Consider the following 20773-nt stretch of genomic DNA (forward strand, 5'->3'; position numbering starts at 1 on the left):
GTGCAATCTGGCCAAGGCACAGCTAATGGCCAACTGCGTCTCTTTCTTGGGCCTCACTCTGACAAAATGGGGTAGAACCCCGGTGCAACAGAAAGTAGATGCAATCTAAACATTGCCTTTACCGCAAGATCCTTTTTTGGATTTAACTGGGTACCACAGGGATTTCATTCCCAATTTTGCTTCCATTGCAGGTCCGTTGTACCAGCTATTAAAAAAAAAAAAGAAGGAAAAAGAAAGGTGTCTGATGGAAATGGACTGAGGAACACATGGAAGCAGTATCGCAGCTGAAACAGGCCATTGTCAAGGCTCCGGTGTTGATCACTCCAAATCCTGAGATACCCTATCATCTGAAGGGAGTGGTCAGGGTTAATGCATTAGCGGCTGTGGCGTCACAGAAAAGGCCTGGGAAAATCCTATGAGCCTATGCCTCGCATTTAATGTCATCATAAAACATTATATTACACTCATCGCACAATCCCCTTCAGTTCTTACTGTCCCAATAGGGGAAAAGATGAGTGTGATGCAGTAGGGACTGTCTGTGTGGGGAGTGGGAGAGCAGGGGAGGACTTTAGGAGATGGACGATGCCAGAGCCTGTAACCTGAGCTAGGTAAGGGAGGGGAAAGGTCAACACCTTTGCCCGGGAAGGGGACAAAGGAAGAGAGTGGCAGGAGGGAAGCAGTTGGAGTTGGGGCTTGGGGCTGTGTGGGCGGAATTCAGGGTATCCTAGCTAGGATCCAAGCACCCTGAAAGCCCAGAAGGACTCGGTGGAGGGGTCCTGACTGTGCCTGCAAGCTCTGCTGTAACCTGTGTTCCTGTTGTCCAATAAACCTTCTGTTTTACTGGCTGGCCGAGAGTCACTGTGGGTCCCAGGAAGAGGGGTGCAGGGCCGGACTCCCCCACACTCCGTGACAACTGGTGGCAGCGGTGGGAGATACTGCAGGAAGCGCCGTCCACGGGGTGCAGTAAGTGACTGGGGAGCAGTAAAACGAAGGGGTGGTTAACCCCTGGGAGTGTGTGCCCAGTGAGAAGGACTTTGCAGTAACAGGGTCCCCTGGGGGATTGCAGCGAGCGGTCCCAGGGGCGGAGGAGTCTGCAGCTCGACCCTGGCAGAGAGGTGGTGACCTCAAGAAGGGCTGGTGCACTAGGGGTCCCCCTGGAAACCGTGGGGAGCGGCGAGCACCCCGGCCTGTGAGTGGTCAGCAGGAAGATGTATGCCAAGCGGCGCAAGTGTGACCTGCTGGAGCTGTGCAAGCAGAGGGGGCTGCACCCAGGGAGGCTCAGCAAGGACCAGCTGATTGCCCAGCTGGAGCAGGGAGACCGCATGAATGAACGGAGCCCTGTCTCTGAGGGAAGCAGCCGAGCAGATGCAGCGCAGGCACCAGTGTCTGTCCCCGCTGGGAGTGGTCAGCCGGCGGACGAGGGCTTCCCGAGACCCCCCCTTCCTAGGCGTAGAGGAAGGGCGGGGAGGAGCCCAGTGTATACCGAGGGCACCGTGACACCCCCGGCCAGCAGGGGATCTGCCCGGCGAAGCCCACCCCCCAGCAGGGGATCCTCCCGGCAACGCTCGGCATCCGTGGAGCGGATGCGGCTGGAATATGAAAGGGAGCTGAGACGGGAGGAGCTCGAGTTAAAGAGGCGAGAGCTGGAGGAGAAGGCGAAACAGCGTGAACATGAGGAGAACCAGCGTAAACATGAGGAGAACCAGCGTAAACATGAGGAGAACCAGCGTAAACATGAGGAGAACCAGCGCCAGCGTGAGTGGGAGGAGAAGGAGAAACAGCGTAAACATGAGCTGGACCTGGCCCGGCTGAGGAGCAGTGAGGCTCCAGCTGCGGTGAGTGAGGGGGGACCCAAGCCTACAAAGAGCTTTGATAAGCCCTTGCTGCCCCGGCGTAAGGAGGGGGAGGACATAGATACCTTCCTGACGGCCTTTGAGAATGCCTGCGAGCTGCACAGGGTTGACCCTGCAGACAGGATCGCAGTTCTCACCCCCTTACTGGACTCCACAGCCGTGGAGGTGTACAGCCGACTGAAAGGGGCGGAGGCAGGGGACTATGAACTGTTCAAACAGGCCCTGCTCCGCGAGTTTGGGCTGACTCCTGAGATGTACCGGAAAAAGTTCCGGAGCCAGCGTAAAACCCGTGAGGTCACATACCTACAACTGGTCAACCGGGCGCAGGGGTATGCCCGCAAGTGGACAGCTGGGGCCCAAACTAAAGAGGACCTGCTTGACCTATTCATACTGGAGCACCTGTACGAGCAGTGCCCGTCCGACCTGAGGCTGTGGTTGATGGACCAGAAGCCGGAGAACCCGCAGCATGCAGGCCAGCTGGCTGACCAATTTGTGGACAGTCGGGCAGGGGATGGCAGGGAGGAGTCTCGAAGGAGCAGGCCTGCCTCAACGCAGAGAGAGAGTCAACATGGGACCTCCCAAAGGGGGCCTATGGAGAACCCCCCCAAAAGGGGAACATCCAGCGGCAGGTCCCTCCGACCCACTCAAGGGGACCCACGAGATATGGGCTGCTATCGCTGTGGCCAACGAGGTCACATACGGGCCCAGTGCCCCAAGCTCAGGGACAGACCAAGCAGACCCAACCCGCAGAGGGTGGACTGGGTAAAAACCCAATCGGAGGAGGGGCTACATTCCCAGGAAAGGGGGGTTGGCAACATACCACCTATGGATGCTCCCGGTTCCGGGTTTTTGGTTTACCGGGTGGGCGCGGGGCTGCCCCTCCGGAAAGAGTGCATTGTTTCCCTGGAAGTGGATGGGAGGAAGGTCACTGGGTACTGGGACACGGGCGCAGAGGTGACGCTGGCCCGGCCCGAGGTGGTGGCCTCAGATCGGATGGTGCCCGACACCTACCTGACCCTGATGGGCGTGGGCGGGACCCCATTCAAGGTACCCGTGGCAAGGGTACACCTGAAATGGGGGGCCAAGGAGGGCCCCAAAGATGTAGGGGTACACCAATATTTGCCCACTGACGTGTTAATGGGAGGGGACCTTGAGGACTGGCCTAGTAACACCCAGAGTGCCCTGGTCGTGACTCGTAGTCAGAGTCGGCAAATGGCACTGCACCCCGAAAACGGGGAAGGTACTCGACCTGAGGTGCAGGACCCTAACTCAGGGAGCGGGGAACGCCCAGGGGCACGGTGCAGAGAGGCTGCGGCCTCAGACCCAGCCAGCAAGAGAGAGCCGGTCCCCATTCCTGTCCCAGCTGCTGAGTTCCAGGCCGAGTTGCAGAAAGATCCCTCCTTGCGGAAGCACAGGGACCGGGCTGACCTTAGTGCGGTACAGACCATGAGGAGAGGTTGCAAGGAGAGGTTCCTGTGGGAGAAGGGGTTCCTGTACCGAGAATGGGCTCCCCCAGGGGAAGTAGAGTCATGGGGGATCAGGAGGCAGCTGGTGGTTCCCCAGAAGTTCCGTCACAAGCTGTTGTACCTGGCCCATGACATCCCTCTCGCAGGGCACCAGGGAATCCGGCGCACCAGGCAGAGGCTGCTACAGAACTTTTACTGGCCTGGGGTCTTTACCCATGTCCGACAGTACTGCCAATCCTGTGACCCCTGCCAGAGGGTGGGGAAGGCCCGGGACAAGGGGAAAGCGGCTTTGAGGCCTTTACCCATCATAGAAGAACCTTTCCAGAAGGTGGCCATGGACATACTGGGACCTCTCAGCAAGATGACCCGGTCAGGGAAGAAATACATCCTGGTGGTGGTGGATTTTGCCACTCGCTACCCCGAGGCGGTGGCCTTGTCCTCTATCGAAGCAGACACAGTGGCAGATGCGCTGCTGACAATTTTCAGCCGGGTGGGGTTCCCCAAGGAGGTCTTAACGGACCAGGGGTCCAACTTCATGTCGGCCCTGCTCCGGTCCTTATGGCAGAAATGTGGGGTCCAGCACAACTGGGCCTCAGCGTATCACCCTCAGTCCAACGGGCTGGTAGAAAGGTTCAACGGGACGCTGAAGATGATGCTAAAAACATTTATGAAACAGCATCCGCAAGATTGGGACAAGTACTTACCTCACCTGCTGTTTGCGTACAGGGAGGTACCCCAGGAATCTACCGGGTTTTCACCTTTCGAACTGTTGTATGGAAGGCGGGTGAGGGGGCCCCTAGACCTGATGAGGGACGAATGGGAGGGGAAGGCCGCTCCCGAGGGAGAGTCAGTGGTGGAGTATGTCCTGACCTTCCGGGAAAGACTGGCCGAGCTCATGGGCCTGGCCAGGGAGAATCTGGCCCGAGCCCAGAGGAGGCAGAAGGTCTGGTATGACCGCACAGCACGAGCCCGTACCTTCGCCACCGGGGATCAGGTGATGGTTCTTATCCCCGTGAGGAGAAACAAACTCCAGGCCGCCTGGGAAGGGCCCTTCAAGGTTATCAAGCAACTGAATGAGGTAAACTATGTGGTGGAGCTGTCAAACCGGGCACATCACCGTCGGGTGTACCATGTGAACATGATGAAACCATACTATGACAGGGGGAATGTGGTGTTGGCCGTGTGTGGACATTGGGAGGGGCAGGGAGATGACCCCTTAGTGGATCTATTCCCTGGGACAAAAGCTGGTTCCCCCCTGGAGGCGATTCCCCTCTCTGAGCAACTGACCCCGGGCCAGCACGCTGAGATCAGAGGGGTGCTGCATCTGTACCGACAGCTGTTTTCCAACCAGCCTGGACGCACTAATTTGACTGTCCACCGGGTGGAGACGGGGTCACACCCCCCTATAAGATGCTCCCCTTTTCGGGTCACTGGTAAAACTGCCCAGGATCTTGAAAGAGAGGTCAGGGACATGCTGGCTTTGGGGGTGATCCAGCCGTCTTCCAGCCCTTGGGCCTCGCCAGTAGTGCTGGTTCCCAAGAAGGATGGGTCAATAAGGTTCTGTGTGGACTATCGAAAGCTCAATGCCATCACCGTATCTGATGCCTACCCTATGCCCAGGCCTGACGAGCTCCTAGACAAGCTGGGAGGTGCACGGTACCTCACCACTATGGATCTTACCAAAGGCTACTGGCAAGTGCCGCTGGACGCAGATGCCAGGCTGAAATCGGCCTTTATCACCCCTCTGGGGCTCTATGAGTTTTTGACCCTGCCCTTCGGCCTCAAGGGAGCGCCGGCCACCTTCCAGCGCCTGGTGGATCAGCTACTGAGGGGGATGGAGAGTTTTGCCGTGGCGTATATTGACGACATCTGCGTCTTCAGCCAGACCTGGGAGGACCACGTGTCCCAGGTTAAACAAGTCCTGGACCGACTCCGGAAGGCTGGGTTAACAGTAAAGGCTGAGAAGTGCAAGGTGGGGATGGCTGAAGTATCTTACCTGGGCCATCAGGTGGGGAGCGGCTGCCTGAAGCCGGAACCAGCCAAGGTGGAGGTGATCAGAGACTGGCCTGCTCCCCAAACCAAAAAGCAGGTCCAGGCCTTTATTGGGATGGCGGGGTACTATCGAAGGTTCGTGCCCCACTTCAGTGCCATAGCCGGCCCCATCACTGAACTGTGCAAAAAGGGGAAGCCAGACAAGGTGATCTGGACTGAGCAGTGCCAGGAGGCTTTCCGGGCGCTGAAGGAGGCTCTGGTTAGCGACCCAGTTCTGGCAAACCCAGATTTTGACAAACCCTTTATGGTGTTCACCGATGCCTCAGACACGGGACTGGGGGCGGTGTTAATGCAGGAGGATGAAAAGGGGGAGAGACACCCTATCGTGTACCTGAGTAAGAAGCTGCTACCCCGGGAACAAAGCTACGCGGCCATCGAGAAGGAATGCCTGGCCATGGTGTGGGCCCTTAAGAAGCTAGAGCCATATCTCTTTGGGCGACACTTCACCGTGTACACCGACCACTCTCCCCTGACCTGGCTGCACCAGATGAAAGGAGCCAACGCCAAGCTCCTGAGGTGGAGCCTGCTCCTGCAGGACTATGACATGGACGTGGTCCATGTGAAGGGAAGTGCCAACCTGACAGCGGATGCGTTGTCCCGGAGAGGGGACCCTGAACTTCCCCAGGTCACTGGGCAGAGTGACCCCGCTCAGTTCAGTCTCGAAGGGGGGAGAGATGTGATGCAGTAGGGACTGTCTGTGTGGGGAGTGGGAGAGCAGGGGAGGACTTTAGGAGATGGACGATGCCAGAGCCTGTAACCTGAGCTAGGTAAGGGAGGGGAAAGGTCAACACCTTTGCCCGGGAAGGGGACAAAGGAAGAGAGTGGCAGGAGGGAAGCAGTTGGAGTTGGGGCTTGGGGCTGTGTGGGCGGAATTCAGGGTATCCTAGCTAGGATCCAAGCACCCTGAAAGCCCAGAAGGACTCGGTGGAGGGGTCCTGACTGTGCCTGCAAGCTCTGCTGTAACCTGTGTTCCTGTTGTCCAATAAACCTTCTGTTTTACTGGCTGGCCGAGAGTCACTGTGGGTCCCAGGAAGAGGGGTGCAGGGCCGGACTCCCCCACACTCCGTGACAATGAGCAAGTCTCAAATGCTCGCCTAGCCCACTGGGCATTACTGCTGCAAGGGAAAAATATTGCAGTAAAACCTATTAGGACACCATCTTTGTTACCAACTGCCCTACTGTATCAAGAGGAGCCACGTGTCTGTCCCAATCTTGATCAATTGGATCTAAGGGAGGAGGAAAAACAAACGCTTTTCCAACCATTAATCCAAAAAACAAGTTCTATTAAAAGGTATCATTTCTTTATTAATGGTTCTAGTTATTACCATCAAGGTAAACCTCATACCGGATTTTAAAAAAATGCAGAAATCAGATAAAAATATAGTGAAAGTAATTCCAGAGCTTTCCAAACCAGAAAGAGAAGGATTGCTAACAATAAATCCTTTGTACAAAAGAAATGCACCGTTTAAATCTCAGGCGCATAAAGGTCCTTGGATGGCTTTGCAGATTGACTTTGTAGGTCCTTTGCCAAGGACTCAAAGAGATAACCAATACCTATTAGTGGTTATTGATCCTTTTTCAAGTGGGTAGAGGCATTTCCTCTTAAAGCAGGGTTTCTCAAACAGGGGTCGCCGCTTGTGTAGGGAAAGCCCCTGGTGGGCTGGGCTGGTGTGTTTACCTGCCCCGTCGCAGGTCCGGCCAATCACGGCTCCCACTGGCCGCGGATCACTGATCCAAGCCAATGGGAGCTCCTGAAAGCGGCAACCAGTAAGTCCCTCAGCCTGACAAAAACCAAAGAGAGATACTTGGAAAGTTAAAGTAATACCGTTATTTATGTGTCATTGTATAAATCACCAGAACATGGGCTGTGTAACCGATGAATCGGATCCTTCCGAGTCATCAATAAACTCAGTTCAGCAGTGTATAAGATTAAAATAACAGGAGGCAAGTGTAACAGAGACAGAATCTGCCATGCTAATCAGTTAAGGTTGTACAGATCATCCAGGTCACAGGAGCAACTTCCTCCTCAGGACTTAAGTGAACAGCATCCAACAGAATCGCAACAACTGGAGCCCAGCAAATTGCAACCATAAAACGGACACTGATATTTCGATTTACTACACCCTTATCATTGCTCTAAGGATAAGACTGAGCCAAAATCACAGATCTGGAACTGAACTGTTACAACCCCATGAAACCAGACAACACGGTCATGCTCAGCTGCCTGAGCATGTGAAACAGAACATACCAACACAAAAGAAACGGACAATTATACTCAACCCAGGACTTCTCCACAGGAAGAACAATTTACTATTTATAATATGTATAACATAACCCAACTGTTTAATGAGACCCAACATAAAAGTAATCAGCTGATCACTTTAAACAATGATCAGCACAGGGATCAACATTAAGGAAAGGAGATTATATGCTCTGCATATGGGGAATACATCATAAATGCAATAACTGATGCATTACGATCCTTAAGATTGGGAAAGGTTCCTAACTTCATTAAAAATGAGCAACTGTTAAGCTGGCACAGTCTCAAATGTTTTCAAAAGCTGGAAAAGGAACGATCCACATGTTTGAATTCATGTCAGTATTTATCAGTGGGTGCTATAAGGGAAATGGGATTTGTGACACCTCACCCAAACCAAGACAGTTGTTTTCTTTCTAAAGATTGTATGATAGCACAATCCTTGTATGTCTCATGTATGGTCTTCCTCATGGTACAGATGGGAACTAAGGCCAGAGAGACTAAGGGACTCACCCAAAGGCACACCAGGAGTCTGTGGCAGAGCAGAGATTTGAACCCAGTTCTCCCAAGTCAGCACCCTAACCACTGGGCCATCCTTCCTCGGGATGGGAAAGGCTGTGAGCAGGAGAACACTGATGTTTGCTCTCTAGACCTCAGTAGCTCTGGTTCAGGGGTACACAACCCAAAGCGGGGACCCAGCTGTTGGGCCTGGGACACCCTCTCCTCCCGCAGAGTCTCGAGGTGACACCAGTGCCATCAGTGGGGAGTGACCTGCGCTGGGCAACTTACAGATCAGGAAGCAAGGGTTTGAGGAATGGTTATAATGAACGTGAGCGGCCCCACTGAGCGAGCAGCTGGCCTTTGCCTTCAGGGACGTCTCTTTATCCCCGGTAAGGCCAGTACTTCCAAAAGGGGCCTCGATTCCCGGGTGCCCAACCTCACCCATCTAACCCTTGATTTTCTGGGACGCTGAGCCACCATCACTTCAGCTGCAGCCAATGGGAGCTGCAGGTGCTCAGCACTTCGGAAGCATCAGGCCCATGGTGCCAAAAGTCGGGCACTCGGAATAAGAGGCCGCTTCTGGGAATGTTGCCTTGTGGGCCTCGCCCGCTTTCCCAAAGCGCCCTTGGCAGAGCTGCATTTCCTGGCTCCATCCTGGCTTTAAGACCAGGCTATCTGGTTTGCAGCAGCCCAAACTGGGCTAGGCTGGATGCTCGTTGTAAAGCAGTGCTAGCAAGGAGCCTGGAGACATCCCAGAGACAACTACCCTATTCCCACAGCCCTACCAAGATCCCCAGCCCTGTCTCTCCTGCCACTCGCTGGCATTCTTGTCCCGGCAGAGCTCCAGAGCCGCTCTCCTTACCTGCGGGAGGGCAGAGTTGAGTTGCCTCTGCAGCTGGTCTCGCTCATGCCCCGTCTCCTGTAACCGACTCTGGGTCAAGGCCAGAGTCTCCCGGGTCTCCCGTAGCGTTTCTAGCAGCTTGTCTCGCTCGTCCAGCATGTTCACCATTAGCTGCTCGAAGTTGGCCTCCGAGTCGGGGCCCTGCTGGGACCCCAGGGGGTCGCCCTCGTTGATGGTGGGCATCACCTCGCACATCATGGTGGTGGCCCGTTTCAGCACACGCCAGTCTCCAGAGAGGCCAATGTGCCTCGCCTAGGGGGTTGCTTTGACGATCTCCTCGGGGTCTCTCTTGGGGCTGTAGATCTGTCGGACAGCAGATCACATCGTTATAGCTGCCCGCAGCCCATTGCAGTGATTGTCAGAGACAGGCAGCTTGGGACAGGGTGCAGGATCCTCCATGCCCGCTCTCACCTCACAGCCCCGAGTCATTGGTTAAGCTGAAGCTTGCATTGCTGAGATCAGCGTTTCCCGCTCCATGGGCTACCCGGCGTCCTTTAAACCAATAAGGACCCCGAAGAGACGATTGCCTCTGGTTCTGTGTGGTTCATTCCAATCAGCCACCCAAACAGCTTCGTAGACGACAGGTGAGCGGATCCCATCTGACGCAGCACATGGGTGCCAGAGCACAGCAAAGCCATGGGCTCAGAGAGGAACGCAGTGCCCTGCCAGCATGCACCCCTTCAGGGACCCGGCACAGCCAGTGGCACTAGGAGGGGCTGGGTGACGTTTCACCTGCCTGGACATGGTGAACGAGAATCAGTCAGTTGGAATAAATTGAGGCTGAACGATGCACTTTGCAGAAATACTCCCCAGGCCTCTGCCCCACGGAGCTGCGCTCGTGATCCAGGTCTGTGACCTACGGGAAAGGAGACACAGTGAAACACTTCCCACCTGCGTGCTGCTGCTTCCCAGGCTCCTACCCGCCTCACGGGCTGGGATCTGCCAGCACACCCCTTCACAAACATCCAGCCAGCACCGAGGAGCAGCATCAGCCCCTCCAGACAGCAGGGGAGCCAAATTAGATTCCCACTTATAGAACTGGAGCACCTAGGAGTCCCTGTCCCAGATCAGGATGCCATTACACTAGGCACTGTACATTAAGCTTCTCCATCTCCACAAGCAGGTGCTAGTGAACCGCCCTCCCAGCAGCCTCCCTCCAAGGTCTCTAGCCTGCATCCTTATCTGCAATGGGATCTTTGTGCAGGCCTTGTAGGGTGGGGCAGGATTCAGGAACCTGCTGGCCTGCAGGAGGCCAGCGGCATGGCTCCGCGCTCTCCTGCGCTGGCCCAGGGAAGCATCACCTACCAGCTGTTCTCCGCTGCGACTGGACTCACAAAAATCCAGGGGGGGGGGGCGGGGTGTAAATACTGCGCTAAACCAAATCTACGCACACAGGCATCATGGGACCGTCCCACACAAAAGCCCAACCTGCGTACAAGACCCTAAAGTACCAGGCCATGGGGAAGGGGGAATCTCCCCAGGGTACCAGGCCACAAAGGGGAGAAAATCTCCCCAGAGAAACAGACCATATTACCCCATTTCTCCCTCAGATGAAGTGCAGCAGAGGAAAATGGATCCCAGAGAGGAGATGGACGGCAGGGTGCTGCCGACTCCACCTTCAGGATGCAGCATGTACCTTGCCGGTGTCTGCGTGCTGGCCGGACTACCCCAGGTCAGTGGGAGCTCTGGGCAGGGCCCGCTTGCTCCTGAGGGCTGCAGAACTGGAGTTGCTCCAATGCAGTTGTCTCTAGCTCCAGCAGAAGGCTGTGCTCATGCTCGGTGACACTGGGAAGCTGGGGCTCTCGGCCCAGTGATCAGCTGGATAATTTCCTCTGATTGTCAGAACTCTCTCCCTGTCTCCTGCCTGCCTCCCCCACCTCTGCTAGCAGCTGGCAGGAATGCACTGGCAGGGGCTTGCAGCCACGTGGCTGCAAGGCCAAATATAGCAATGATTCAGAAAGGGCGATTTGGCAAGCAGCATCTCCAGCCCTGCTTGGGGCAGGTGCCTCCACCGGCCGTACACCAGCTGGGAGAGCTGGCGGCAGGCACCCACCTGGGGATCCTGGGATCTGCGAATCTGAGAGCCAACCCCTCACTTCTCTGAAAACCCAGATGCACAGGGACTCTCTGCACCTCTCTCTGATGCACCCTTCGTGCATTGCTCTGAAACCACGGGGGTGGTTCCTGGCTCGCAGACCACAATAAAGCCACAGCATTGCCACTGGCTTCAATGGGACTGCCAGGAGAATGAGATCAGAGACTGGCCCTGAGCATACAAAGGACTATGAGAGAGGGCAAAGCTGCTCCTTCCTTAGCAACCCTTGGAGCCAGTGCCAGGAAATCAGCAGAAGAAACAGAGCTGCACCTGCCAGCTGGTGACATGTGTATCATCCCGGCTCAGACCAATGGCCCATCCATCCCAAGACCCTGCTGATGGGCTGCAGCAGTGCCGGGCAATGCGAACACCCCTGCTCCCAAGGTGTCTGCATTTACTCAATGTTCTGCGGAGCCAGGAGCGCTGTGGACTGGTCACCGTTAAGCAGCAGTCCTGTCCTACATCTGTTCAGCTGCTGCTGGAGCAGTCCAGAGAGTTGCTCGGGCCACTTGGTCATAACGCCACTGAAATCTAACCCGTTGCCCCTTCGTCCACACCAAGGGATGGCCAGGCCAAATTTCAGCGTGTGACACTGTGAGCACACCCTGAGATTTGGTCCAGCCGCACCTCTGTCCTGCCAGAGGGGCAGCCAGGCCAAAAGGTGCTGTGACCTAGCGCACTGCAAATCTTTCCTGGCCCATGGCACACAGGGGTGTCACCAAGACCTTGATTCCTGGCAGCATGCGCTTTGTGCACAGGGTGGGTAAAAGAGGGGACACTCTCAAAAGGGATGAGTGGAGACAGGGTCCCTGTCAGGGTTGCGGGGGGGGGCGGGGGCGACCAGAACTTACCCCCTCCTTCAAGAAACATCTGATCTGGCACCACTGATGAGCTGATTCAGAGCATAGAGAAAGCCCCTATAATGCTGCTACAGTTACCTAAAATGTCATGTAATGCAGCACATGGGGTAAATTCCCCTCTGGACCCCAAGAAAGGCAGTTACAGCCAAAAGTCTGGATTTTCACTCACTCCTGGTCCCGCACAGTGGGCCTCAGTTACTTTCATCCAACAGACCCCTTTGCACAAGAGAGATCAATGGGACATCAGAACTGCCTGGCAGGATGAGACCAGGGGTCCATCTAGTCTACAGCTTTGTCTCTGGGCATGGCCAAGGCCAGTTGTTTCAGAGACAGGTGCATGGAACCCCCTAGTGGAGAATTATGGAATAAACTGCCACTAGCAAGAATTTTTTCCTGATCCCTGGCAGTTAACAATTGGATTATGCTCTGAAGCAACAGGGTTGATAACTCTTCTGATTCTTGTATCCTGCCTAACATAGCTGGAGTGTTCTCATTATCCATGGAAACATCCAATCCCCCACTAAGCTCTTCACTTCTATGATATCTTGTGGCAAAAGAGTTCCACAAGTTACTGATGTGCTTCGTGACATTCATCAGGGTCGAGTGTGCTGTTTTTCCAATTACACGGAGAATCCCCTTGTTCTTGTATGAGGAGAGGGTGCATAGCAGCCCCCTCAACCCCCTGCTGCATTGGGCCCCTTGCCAACCAAAGGCCATTTTGAGCTTTGACCTCAACATGGCTGTGCAGCTCTTTATATTGCTCGCTGCTCTGCAATGTCTAATTTTCTTTCTGATGCCCTTTTAAAGAGACAGGCAGAGAGGCAGAGGGGGACAGGGGTGGGGGCAGAGAAGCAGAGGCAGATGAGTAGTGGTGGAAGACAGAGACTGAGGGCAGAGGGTGGTTTTGGGGACTCTCTTTCTTCCCCCTGGCAGGAGGACATGCCCTGCTCTGCCCCATCATCTCTGATGACTTTGGGCACAGCTACAAATCTTCTTTTCAAAATCAGCTGAACCAACATTAACCAAAAAGCAGCAAATTGATCCCAAGGGGGAAAAAATGAATGATAAAATGTAGCTCCCTGGCCTAGCCTCACTCTCTCTGCAGAGACTTGGGGCTTTAATGGGAAAGAGAGCCTGAAACACCCTGTGACATTAGGTATTCGGCACTTCTCTGCACTTAGCCCTGAGTAAATAGCTTGGCGGTGCCCTGGAGCCCGAAATCAATAGCTCCTGCGCCATTAGCCCAGAGAGGAGGCAATTTGAGAGGTCAGGCCCTGCCTCCAATGCCCGCCTGTTCCAATCGAACAGTCCTACGCTGACTCTTCCCCGTCACTGCCAATGCTCTGTCCTTCCTGCGGATGCTACTCTCAGCACAGGCATGGGAACTAAGGATGGGAGGGTCGCTGCAGCACCCCCAGGTTTTGTGGGGGATCCCGGCTGCTGGCCCTGCACCTGGGACTCTGCTCGCGGCCCACCTGTGGGGTCCTGGCTGCTGGCCCCGGCCCGGGACTCTGCACCCACCCCCAGCCTCAACCCCCTTACCCAGTCTGTGTCCCCGCTGCCGAAACCACAGCCCTGCTCCCAGCCCAGTTCTAGGGGCAGCGGAGGGCATGGACAGGGGCAAGGGGGGTGCAGCTCAGCACTCTCACTCTAAAAACTGTTCCAACGCCACTGGCTCTCAGCCTCCTCCATCTATAGGAAACAGCCTCTCACCCTGTCCCATCTCACTGGCCTCCTCCACACTTCACCTACAACTTCATCACTGCCCCCTCTGCCAGCAGCACAGTGCAAGGTCATAAGCAGGGGAACTGGAACAATTTGTATAGTGAGGGTGCTGAGAGCCACTGATAAAACTGCAAACCCTGGATATAATGGAAAGCCCTTCAAGCCAGGGGGTGCGGCAGCCCCCCAGCACTGCTAGTGCAAGCACCATTGGAAATGAGGGGCGTCAGGAGCAAAGATTAATAAGGGATAGCAGGTTGGGCTTTTAGGTTGACCAACTGGTGTCCATCCAAACCCACCTAGCCCATGGAAAGACAGGTGACTGTCTTTTTACACATCTTATTAAAAACACTTCAAAATGAAACCAAGATGGCACAGCACCAAAGCTGAACTATTCTTAATACCGTTCAACTAAACTACCAATAAGCAATACAACCAGCAAATCAACAAGCCAGTCTCAATACTGGTTTGGCATTAAGTCATCAAATTAGTTAAATCAAATGAATACTAAAAATAGCCAACCCTTCAAAAACTCTAAAGCAGATTCTAAGGTGGTGGCTTTCCATTTGATTCCAACTAAAGAATTCAATCACATCTATAGTTTGAATCCCGTTAAGTAGCTTAATACAGAAACCAATTTTTTATCGAATATCTGGAGCACAACCTCAGAATCAATTATAAAGCTTCCTTCATAGAATTCAACTCATGCAGCAGCTAACCCTTTCCTCTTCCAACAGAGAGATTATAACGCAGATGTGAACAGAACATCCACAAGAAGCAGAAGTTTGACAACTTTTTATCTAGCAGAAATGACAGGTGACAATTTCAAATCTCTCAGAACTTTTAAACACAGAACACAGTGATACATTCATGGCGCGCGCGCACACACACACACACTAGGGTTGCCAGCTGTCCCAAAAAGCGACCCTGGTGGCTCCGGTAAGCACTGCTGACTGGGCCGTTAAAAGTCTGGGTGGCGCAGGGCTGGCAGGCTCCCTACCCAGCTTCGCGTGGCTCTCGGATGCAGCCAGCACGTCCCTCCAGCTCCTAGGTGTAGGGGCGGCCGTAGGGGCGGCCACAGGGGCTCTGCGTGCCACCCCCGCCATGAGTGCTGGCTCTACAGCTACCATTGGCCCAGAACCCCATTGGCCTGCGGGCACAGGGAGCATGCAGAAACTCCTGGCCATGTCTCCACCTAGGAGCCGGAGGGACATGCTGGCAGCCTCTGGGAGCCACGTGAGGTAAGTGCCGCCGGAGACCACACCCTAAGCCCCTTCCCATGCCTCACTCTCTGCCCCAGCTTGGAATCCACTCCCACACCCAAACTCCATTCCAGAGCCCACACCCTGCACCCCAACCCACTGCCCCAGCCGGGAGCCCCCTCCTACACTTCAAACCCCTCTTCCCCAGCCCCACCCCACAGCCCACACCTTCACACCCCCACTTCCCAACCCCCTGTCCCAGCCCAGAGCCCCCTCCAAAACCCTGAACCCCTCATTTCTGGGCCCACCTCAGAGCTTGCACCCCCAGCCCAGAGTCCATACTCCCTCCTACACCCCAACCCCCGCCTCAACCCGGAGCCTCCTCCCACACTCCAAACCTCTTGGCACAATCCTCAAGCCTGGAGCCCCCTCCTGCCCCTCATTTTTGGCCCCAACCCAAAGCCCACAACCCCTCCCACACTCCAACCCCCCCACCCCAGCCAGGTGAAAATGAGTGAGTGATTGAGGATGGGGCAGAGTGAGCAACCAAGGAAGGGAGGATGGAATGAACGGGGGGCAAGGCCTCCGAGAAGAGGCAGGGCAGGGGGTGGCACAAGGGTCTTCAGTTTTGTGGGATTAGAAAGTTGGCAACCCTAACACACACACACACTATTTCTTTAAGAAGTTGTAAGTATGATAAATGTGTTAGGTACTAAAGAACTGCTCCACAGATTCCAAGACCAGAAGGGACCATTGTGATCATCTAATCTGACATCCTGCATAGCACCAGCCAGAGACCACTGGATCGTGTTATACCTTTCTGCTAGACTGAAGAGCTCATAATTCAATATATGAGCCCCGTGAAGATACCTATACTCAAGTCACCCTGAACCTTCTCTCTGTTAAAGCAAATAGGTTGAGCTCTCTGAGTCTCTCACTCTAAGGCAGGTTTTCTAATCCCTTAACCATTCTCGAGACTCTTCTCTGACCCCTCTCCCAATTGATCAACATCCTTCCTGACCTGTGAATACCAGAACTTTGTTCTTAGATAGAGACATTTACATTTAGCTATATTAAAACACCTATTGTTTGCTGGCACTCAGTTTACTAAGTGATCCAGATCTTTCTGTGCCAGTGACCTGTTCTCTTCATTATTCACCACTCTCAAATTTTTGTGTCATCTGCAAACTTTATTAGTTTATGTTTTTTTCCAGGTCACGGATAAAAATATTTAATAGAGTAGGGCCAAGAACCGATCTCTGCGGGGACCTCCCTGGAAACCAACCGACCTCCTCAGTGACGATTCCCCATTTACAATTACATTTTGAGACCTATCAGTTAGCCAGTTTTGAATCCAGCGATGATTGATGTCATAAGTAAATGTAACAAGAAATCTTGGTGATTTGCATTGTTCCTTGGTGTAACTGCTAAGCCTCACCCATAGAATATGACAATTGCTTGCAGGTCTGTATCTGTACACACCTAGATCTTCGGCTGCATCTACACACAATCGAAGAACTGTTGATCGAATACTGACGTGGGCCTCAGTGAATTAATAAAGTATTGATAGGTTAAGAGTAACCAAGTGTCCAGATCTAAGAAATATGGTCCAAGGTCATTGTAAAAGTTGACCTGAAATGAATCTAGCATTAACTTAGTAAGCAAACACTCCCAGGACTCAATATAAGGGGTTCTCCTATTCAATTCCATTCTAATATTGGCTAGAACACGTATCTAATTGCAAATCTAGTTTGTTAGATTTCAGCTTTAAAAATTTATCTTGCAACCCATGGAGAATTAATCAAACTGACCATCCACCCTTTCACACTGACAAAGTTTGACACAAAAATCCAACAGAAATAGCTGACTGGAAAAACCAGTCACTCAATATCCGTGAGCAACATCAAAAATAACTTGGGTTCGGTTTCATCATGGGCACCTTCCTTCTGCAAAACGAGGTGTTTTACAGTCATTTTCCTCTTTTGGAACTAGTGCATTGGTTAAGTAGCTTATTTTCTGGAATCTTCATCTTCATAGAGAAAAGTTACTTTAAAGCCTATTCAGATGAAACCATTTAAGAAATAGACTCATAGACTTTAAGGTCAGAAGGGACCATCATGATCGTCTAGTCTGACCTCCTGCATGTCACAGCCACAGAACCTCGCCCACCCACTCCTGTAACAGACCTCTAACCTCTGGCTGGATTAGTGAACTCAAACCATGATTTAAAGACGTCAAGTTACAGAGAATCCACCACTGACGCTAGTTTAAACCTGCAACTGACCTATGCCCCATGCTGCAGGAGAAGGCAAAAAACGCTGAAGGTCTCTGCCACTCTGACCTGGGGGAAAATTCCTTCCCAACCCCAAATATGGCGATCAGTTACACCCAGAGCATGTGGGCAAGACCCAGCAGCCAGACACCTAGGAAGGAATTCTCTGTTGTAACTCAAAGCCCTTCCCATCCAGTGCCTCACCACTAGCCGTTGGAGATATTTGCTGCTAGCAGTCAAAGATCAGCTCCATGTGATTGTAGGCAGTCTCATCACACCATCCCTTCCATAAACTTATCAAGCTCAGCCTTGAACCCAGTTAGGTTTTTTGCACCCACTGTTCCTATAGGGTCTGTATTCCCACAGATGCTTTATCTCTCACAGCCACATCCTCTGGTTTGCAGTACCAGGTTCTCCAGTGTATAGCGCTGCTTGGGAGTAAGATGCCCATAGGCGGGGGAAGCCAATGAGCAAGGAGAGGCCAGCTGTTTCTGTCCCGGTTAAATGGGGAATGCTCAGGCCATCTATTCACACACAGGAGACGAGAACATGGAGCCAGGCAGCTCTCCCGCATCTTGGCCAGAGCAAAACAACAGCTATTCCTTTAACGTTCATCTGCTCCTAATAAGCAGCTTCAGCACTAAGCATCGACTTCCACCATGCAAGAAGAGTCACGCCCACCAGCCCCAATGACCTGTGCCCTTGAGAGAGTCCAGGCGTTCCCTGGGAGCTATGGCTAAGGTGGTGAGTCTGTCAAGGAGGTCATGGATTCCATGACTTTCTGGGACCTCCAGGACTTCTGCAGTGGCTGGTGCCCTTCGCCCGGGGGCCACCTGAGCAGCTCGGGCAGCCCCTGGGCCTGCCACACTGGCTGCTGCTGGGGAAGTTTCGGGCTACCCCACATCTCCCCACTCTCCTCTGAACCCTAGTGGTGGTCCCAGACCGCATGTCGCCACCCCGCCCCTCCTCAGCACCAGCAGCCCCCTGGGCCGCCCCCTGCCCCAGAGCACTCGTGGCGTGCCCAGAGCCCCCAGGTTTTAGCCAGGGGTATATAGTACAAGTTATGGACAGGACACGGGCTGTGAATTTTTGTTTATTGCCTGTGACTTTTATTAAAAATATCCATGACTAAATCTTAGCCTTAGCTATGAGTTATGGTCCCTGAAGCAAGTAAGTAAGAAAGAGAAGCAGCCACATGTCCCCATGGCAGCAATCTAGGCTGACTCACCCTTTCTCAAGGCAACTGCCAGTCAGGGGAAAAGCCCAGGAGATTATCCCCTGAAATGCGCTCACTGCAGTTGGAAGGATTTGCTATGAAATTGCTTAAAATCACTTGAAATCAGTGGACTATTTCCAGACTCTATGCTAACAGCCCCCCAAGTGTAATGCTAAGTTAAATGGTGAAAGCAGGTACCTGGGTGGGCCCGCTACTCTCCCACCTCCTTCCAGGCGCCCAGCAAATGAGTGCCTGACCCCAACACATCAATCAAAGGCTCTGGGAATGGTGCTTCAGGAGGGTATGCACGCTGGCCAAGGAAAAACCGCAAGCAACGAAGAGAGACCAGGCCATAAATCTGACTGGAGCTGCACTCCAGGCAAAATTTATCACAACTGCAAAGCTAAGAATTGCTTGGCTAAGCGGGAAAGTTACAGGATAAGCAGTGAGATACGGGCTGAGAGCACCAGGAAGAACGCTGCCTGGGAGGAGGACACCAGAAGGAGATTCTATTGTCTCTCCATACGTGGGACACCTGTGGCTGCATAACCCATCCCAGAGAGATGCTACAATTATTACAGCTGGAAAAGCACAAGAAGGAGAGGCAGCTCCCCTCCCAACACACACACTTCAGGAGTGGCCCTACCCCCAGTTCTTCTAAGCCACCTCAGTCCAGATCTGCAGCACTTCATGCCGCTGTAGTCCTGGGTCCCTCTAGCTCTGTGTTGCAGCCTCTCCTGCCCGCACAGTTCTTAGCAGGAGGCCAGCTCACTTGGGGGTCTGTTACAATCCTCAAGTGCTGTCAGGGCTGAATGCACCCCGTCCCTGCCTTTCCGTTTAGCCCTTCCTGGCTGAATTACCATCCCAGAGCCTGGCCTCTTCTGACAGGGGCAGGAGAGGAGTGTTTTGGTCAAGACCGGATTCCACAGAATGGGATCCATATAGGATCCAGTGTGGGGCTGGCGAGGGGGGGTTGTTTGGGAGAGTGGAAGGAGGCAGAGATAAGAGATGTGGCCCCTCCAGGGGAAGGAAAGAGATGGAAGAATTCAATGCCTCCTGCCCCTCGCCCTGGGATGTGCCTCTCAGGCCTCCACGCTTCAATCTCACGAGAAGGCTGGTAAAGTATGCTCCATTTACAGCCCAATTCTGCTTCCCCGTACGGGGTTCTTCTCCCTCAGCTCTCCGCAAATTCCTTCCTTCAGTACACAAATCCAGGCCAGTGAGAGCCGGGCCAGCCCCACATGAGAGATGGCGATGCGGAGTAAGGACGCCAGGGCCACAACAGACTGTCAGCCAGTAACACTGCCGCTGCTCATGTGGCCTGAACTGGGCCATGGGAAGCACTGGGAGGGCACAGGTTTCTCAGCTGCAGCTCCACTGCTCCAAAGACTTGTCCATACACACATGGCCCAGGAAGCCTTTGGAACCCTCCAACACAAGATGTCATGGAGGCCCAAAGCTTGGCAAGACTCAGAAAGGGTTTAGACATTTATATGAACAAGAACAGTGAATATTTAAAACCAACCGACTCACCCTGAGAATGCAGGGCAGGGTCTAACCCCTCCTGCTTCAGGCCTTGTGCCACCTACGTCTAACCATGGGAGTCAGGAGGATGTTCGCTCTCAGAGAGAAACAAGGTAGGAGAGGCAATATCTTGTATTGGTCCAACTTCCTTTGGGTGGAAGAGACAAGCTTTCAAGCTACCCAGAGCTCTGTTTCAGGTCTGGGAAAGATACTCCAAGTGTCCCAGCTAAACACAGGTGGGACAGATTGTTTAGCATAAGGGGCGAACATATAACTCTCCCAAACCTTCTCCAGACCTGAAGCTGAGCTCTGTGTAGCTCGAAAGTCTGTCCCTTCCACCAGCAGAAGTTGGTCCCATAAAAGAGATTCCCTCACTCACCTTGTCTCTCATATATGCTGGGACCAGCATAATACAGCACCACTGCTCCCTAGGGCCCTACCAAATTCACATGCATTTTGGTCAATTTCATGATTTCTGCTATTTCAATCTGAGATTTCACAGCGTTGTAACTGTAGGGGTCCTGACCCAAAATGGGGTTGGCAGGGGGATCATCGAAAGGGGGGGGTCAAAGTATTGTCACCCTTACTTCTGCGCTGCTGCCTTCAAAGCTGAGCCCTTGGCCAGCAGCTACCACTTTCCAGCTGCCCAGCTCTGAAGGCAGCACAGAAGTAAGGGTGGCAATACCATGACCCCGACCCCTACAGCTCCCTTTTGGGTTGGGATCCCCAGTTTGAGAAATGCTGGTCTCCCCTGTGAAATCAGTCAGTATAGGGTAAAAGAACACAAAAGACCAGGGGAGATCAGATTTCACTGTCCATGCTGTGTTTTTCACAGACCTGAATTTGGTAGGT

At 53.5% G+C, this 20773-nt stretch overlaps 1 protein-coding gene across 7 annotated transcripts in view; it reads right to left on the reverse strand.

Moving 5' to 3' along the window:
- PPFIA4 (PTPRF interacting protein alpha 4) overlaps window positions 1-20773 on the reverse strand; it is a 204969-nt gene that overhangs the window by 121204 nt on the left and 62992 nt on the right. For 5 of the 7 annotated variants that reach the window (XM_050956078.1, XM_050956083.1, XM_050956080.1 and 2 more), the window contains exon 2: window positions 8992-9886. In XM_050956078.1, coding sequence (XP_050812035.1) covers window positions 8992-9228 — 237 coding nt within the window. In that variant the 5' untranslated portion in view covers window positions 9229-9886. Of the gene's footprint in view, window positions 1-8991; window positions 9887-10564; window positions 10583-10666; window positions 10870-20773 lie in introns of those variants that run through there. The other 2 variants (XM_050956079.1, XM_050956081.1) reach the window with 2 other exon arrangements.

The sequence above is a fragment of the Gopherus flavomarginatus genome, chromosome 5 (assembly GCF_025201925.1).
Source record: "Gopherus flavomarginatus isolate rGopFla2 chromosome 5, rGopFla2.mat.asm, whole genome shotgun sequence".
Taxonomy (NCBI): domain Eukaryota; kingdom Metazoa; phylum Chordata; order Testudines; family Testudinidae; genus Gopherus; species Gopherus flavomarginatus.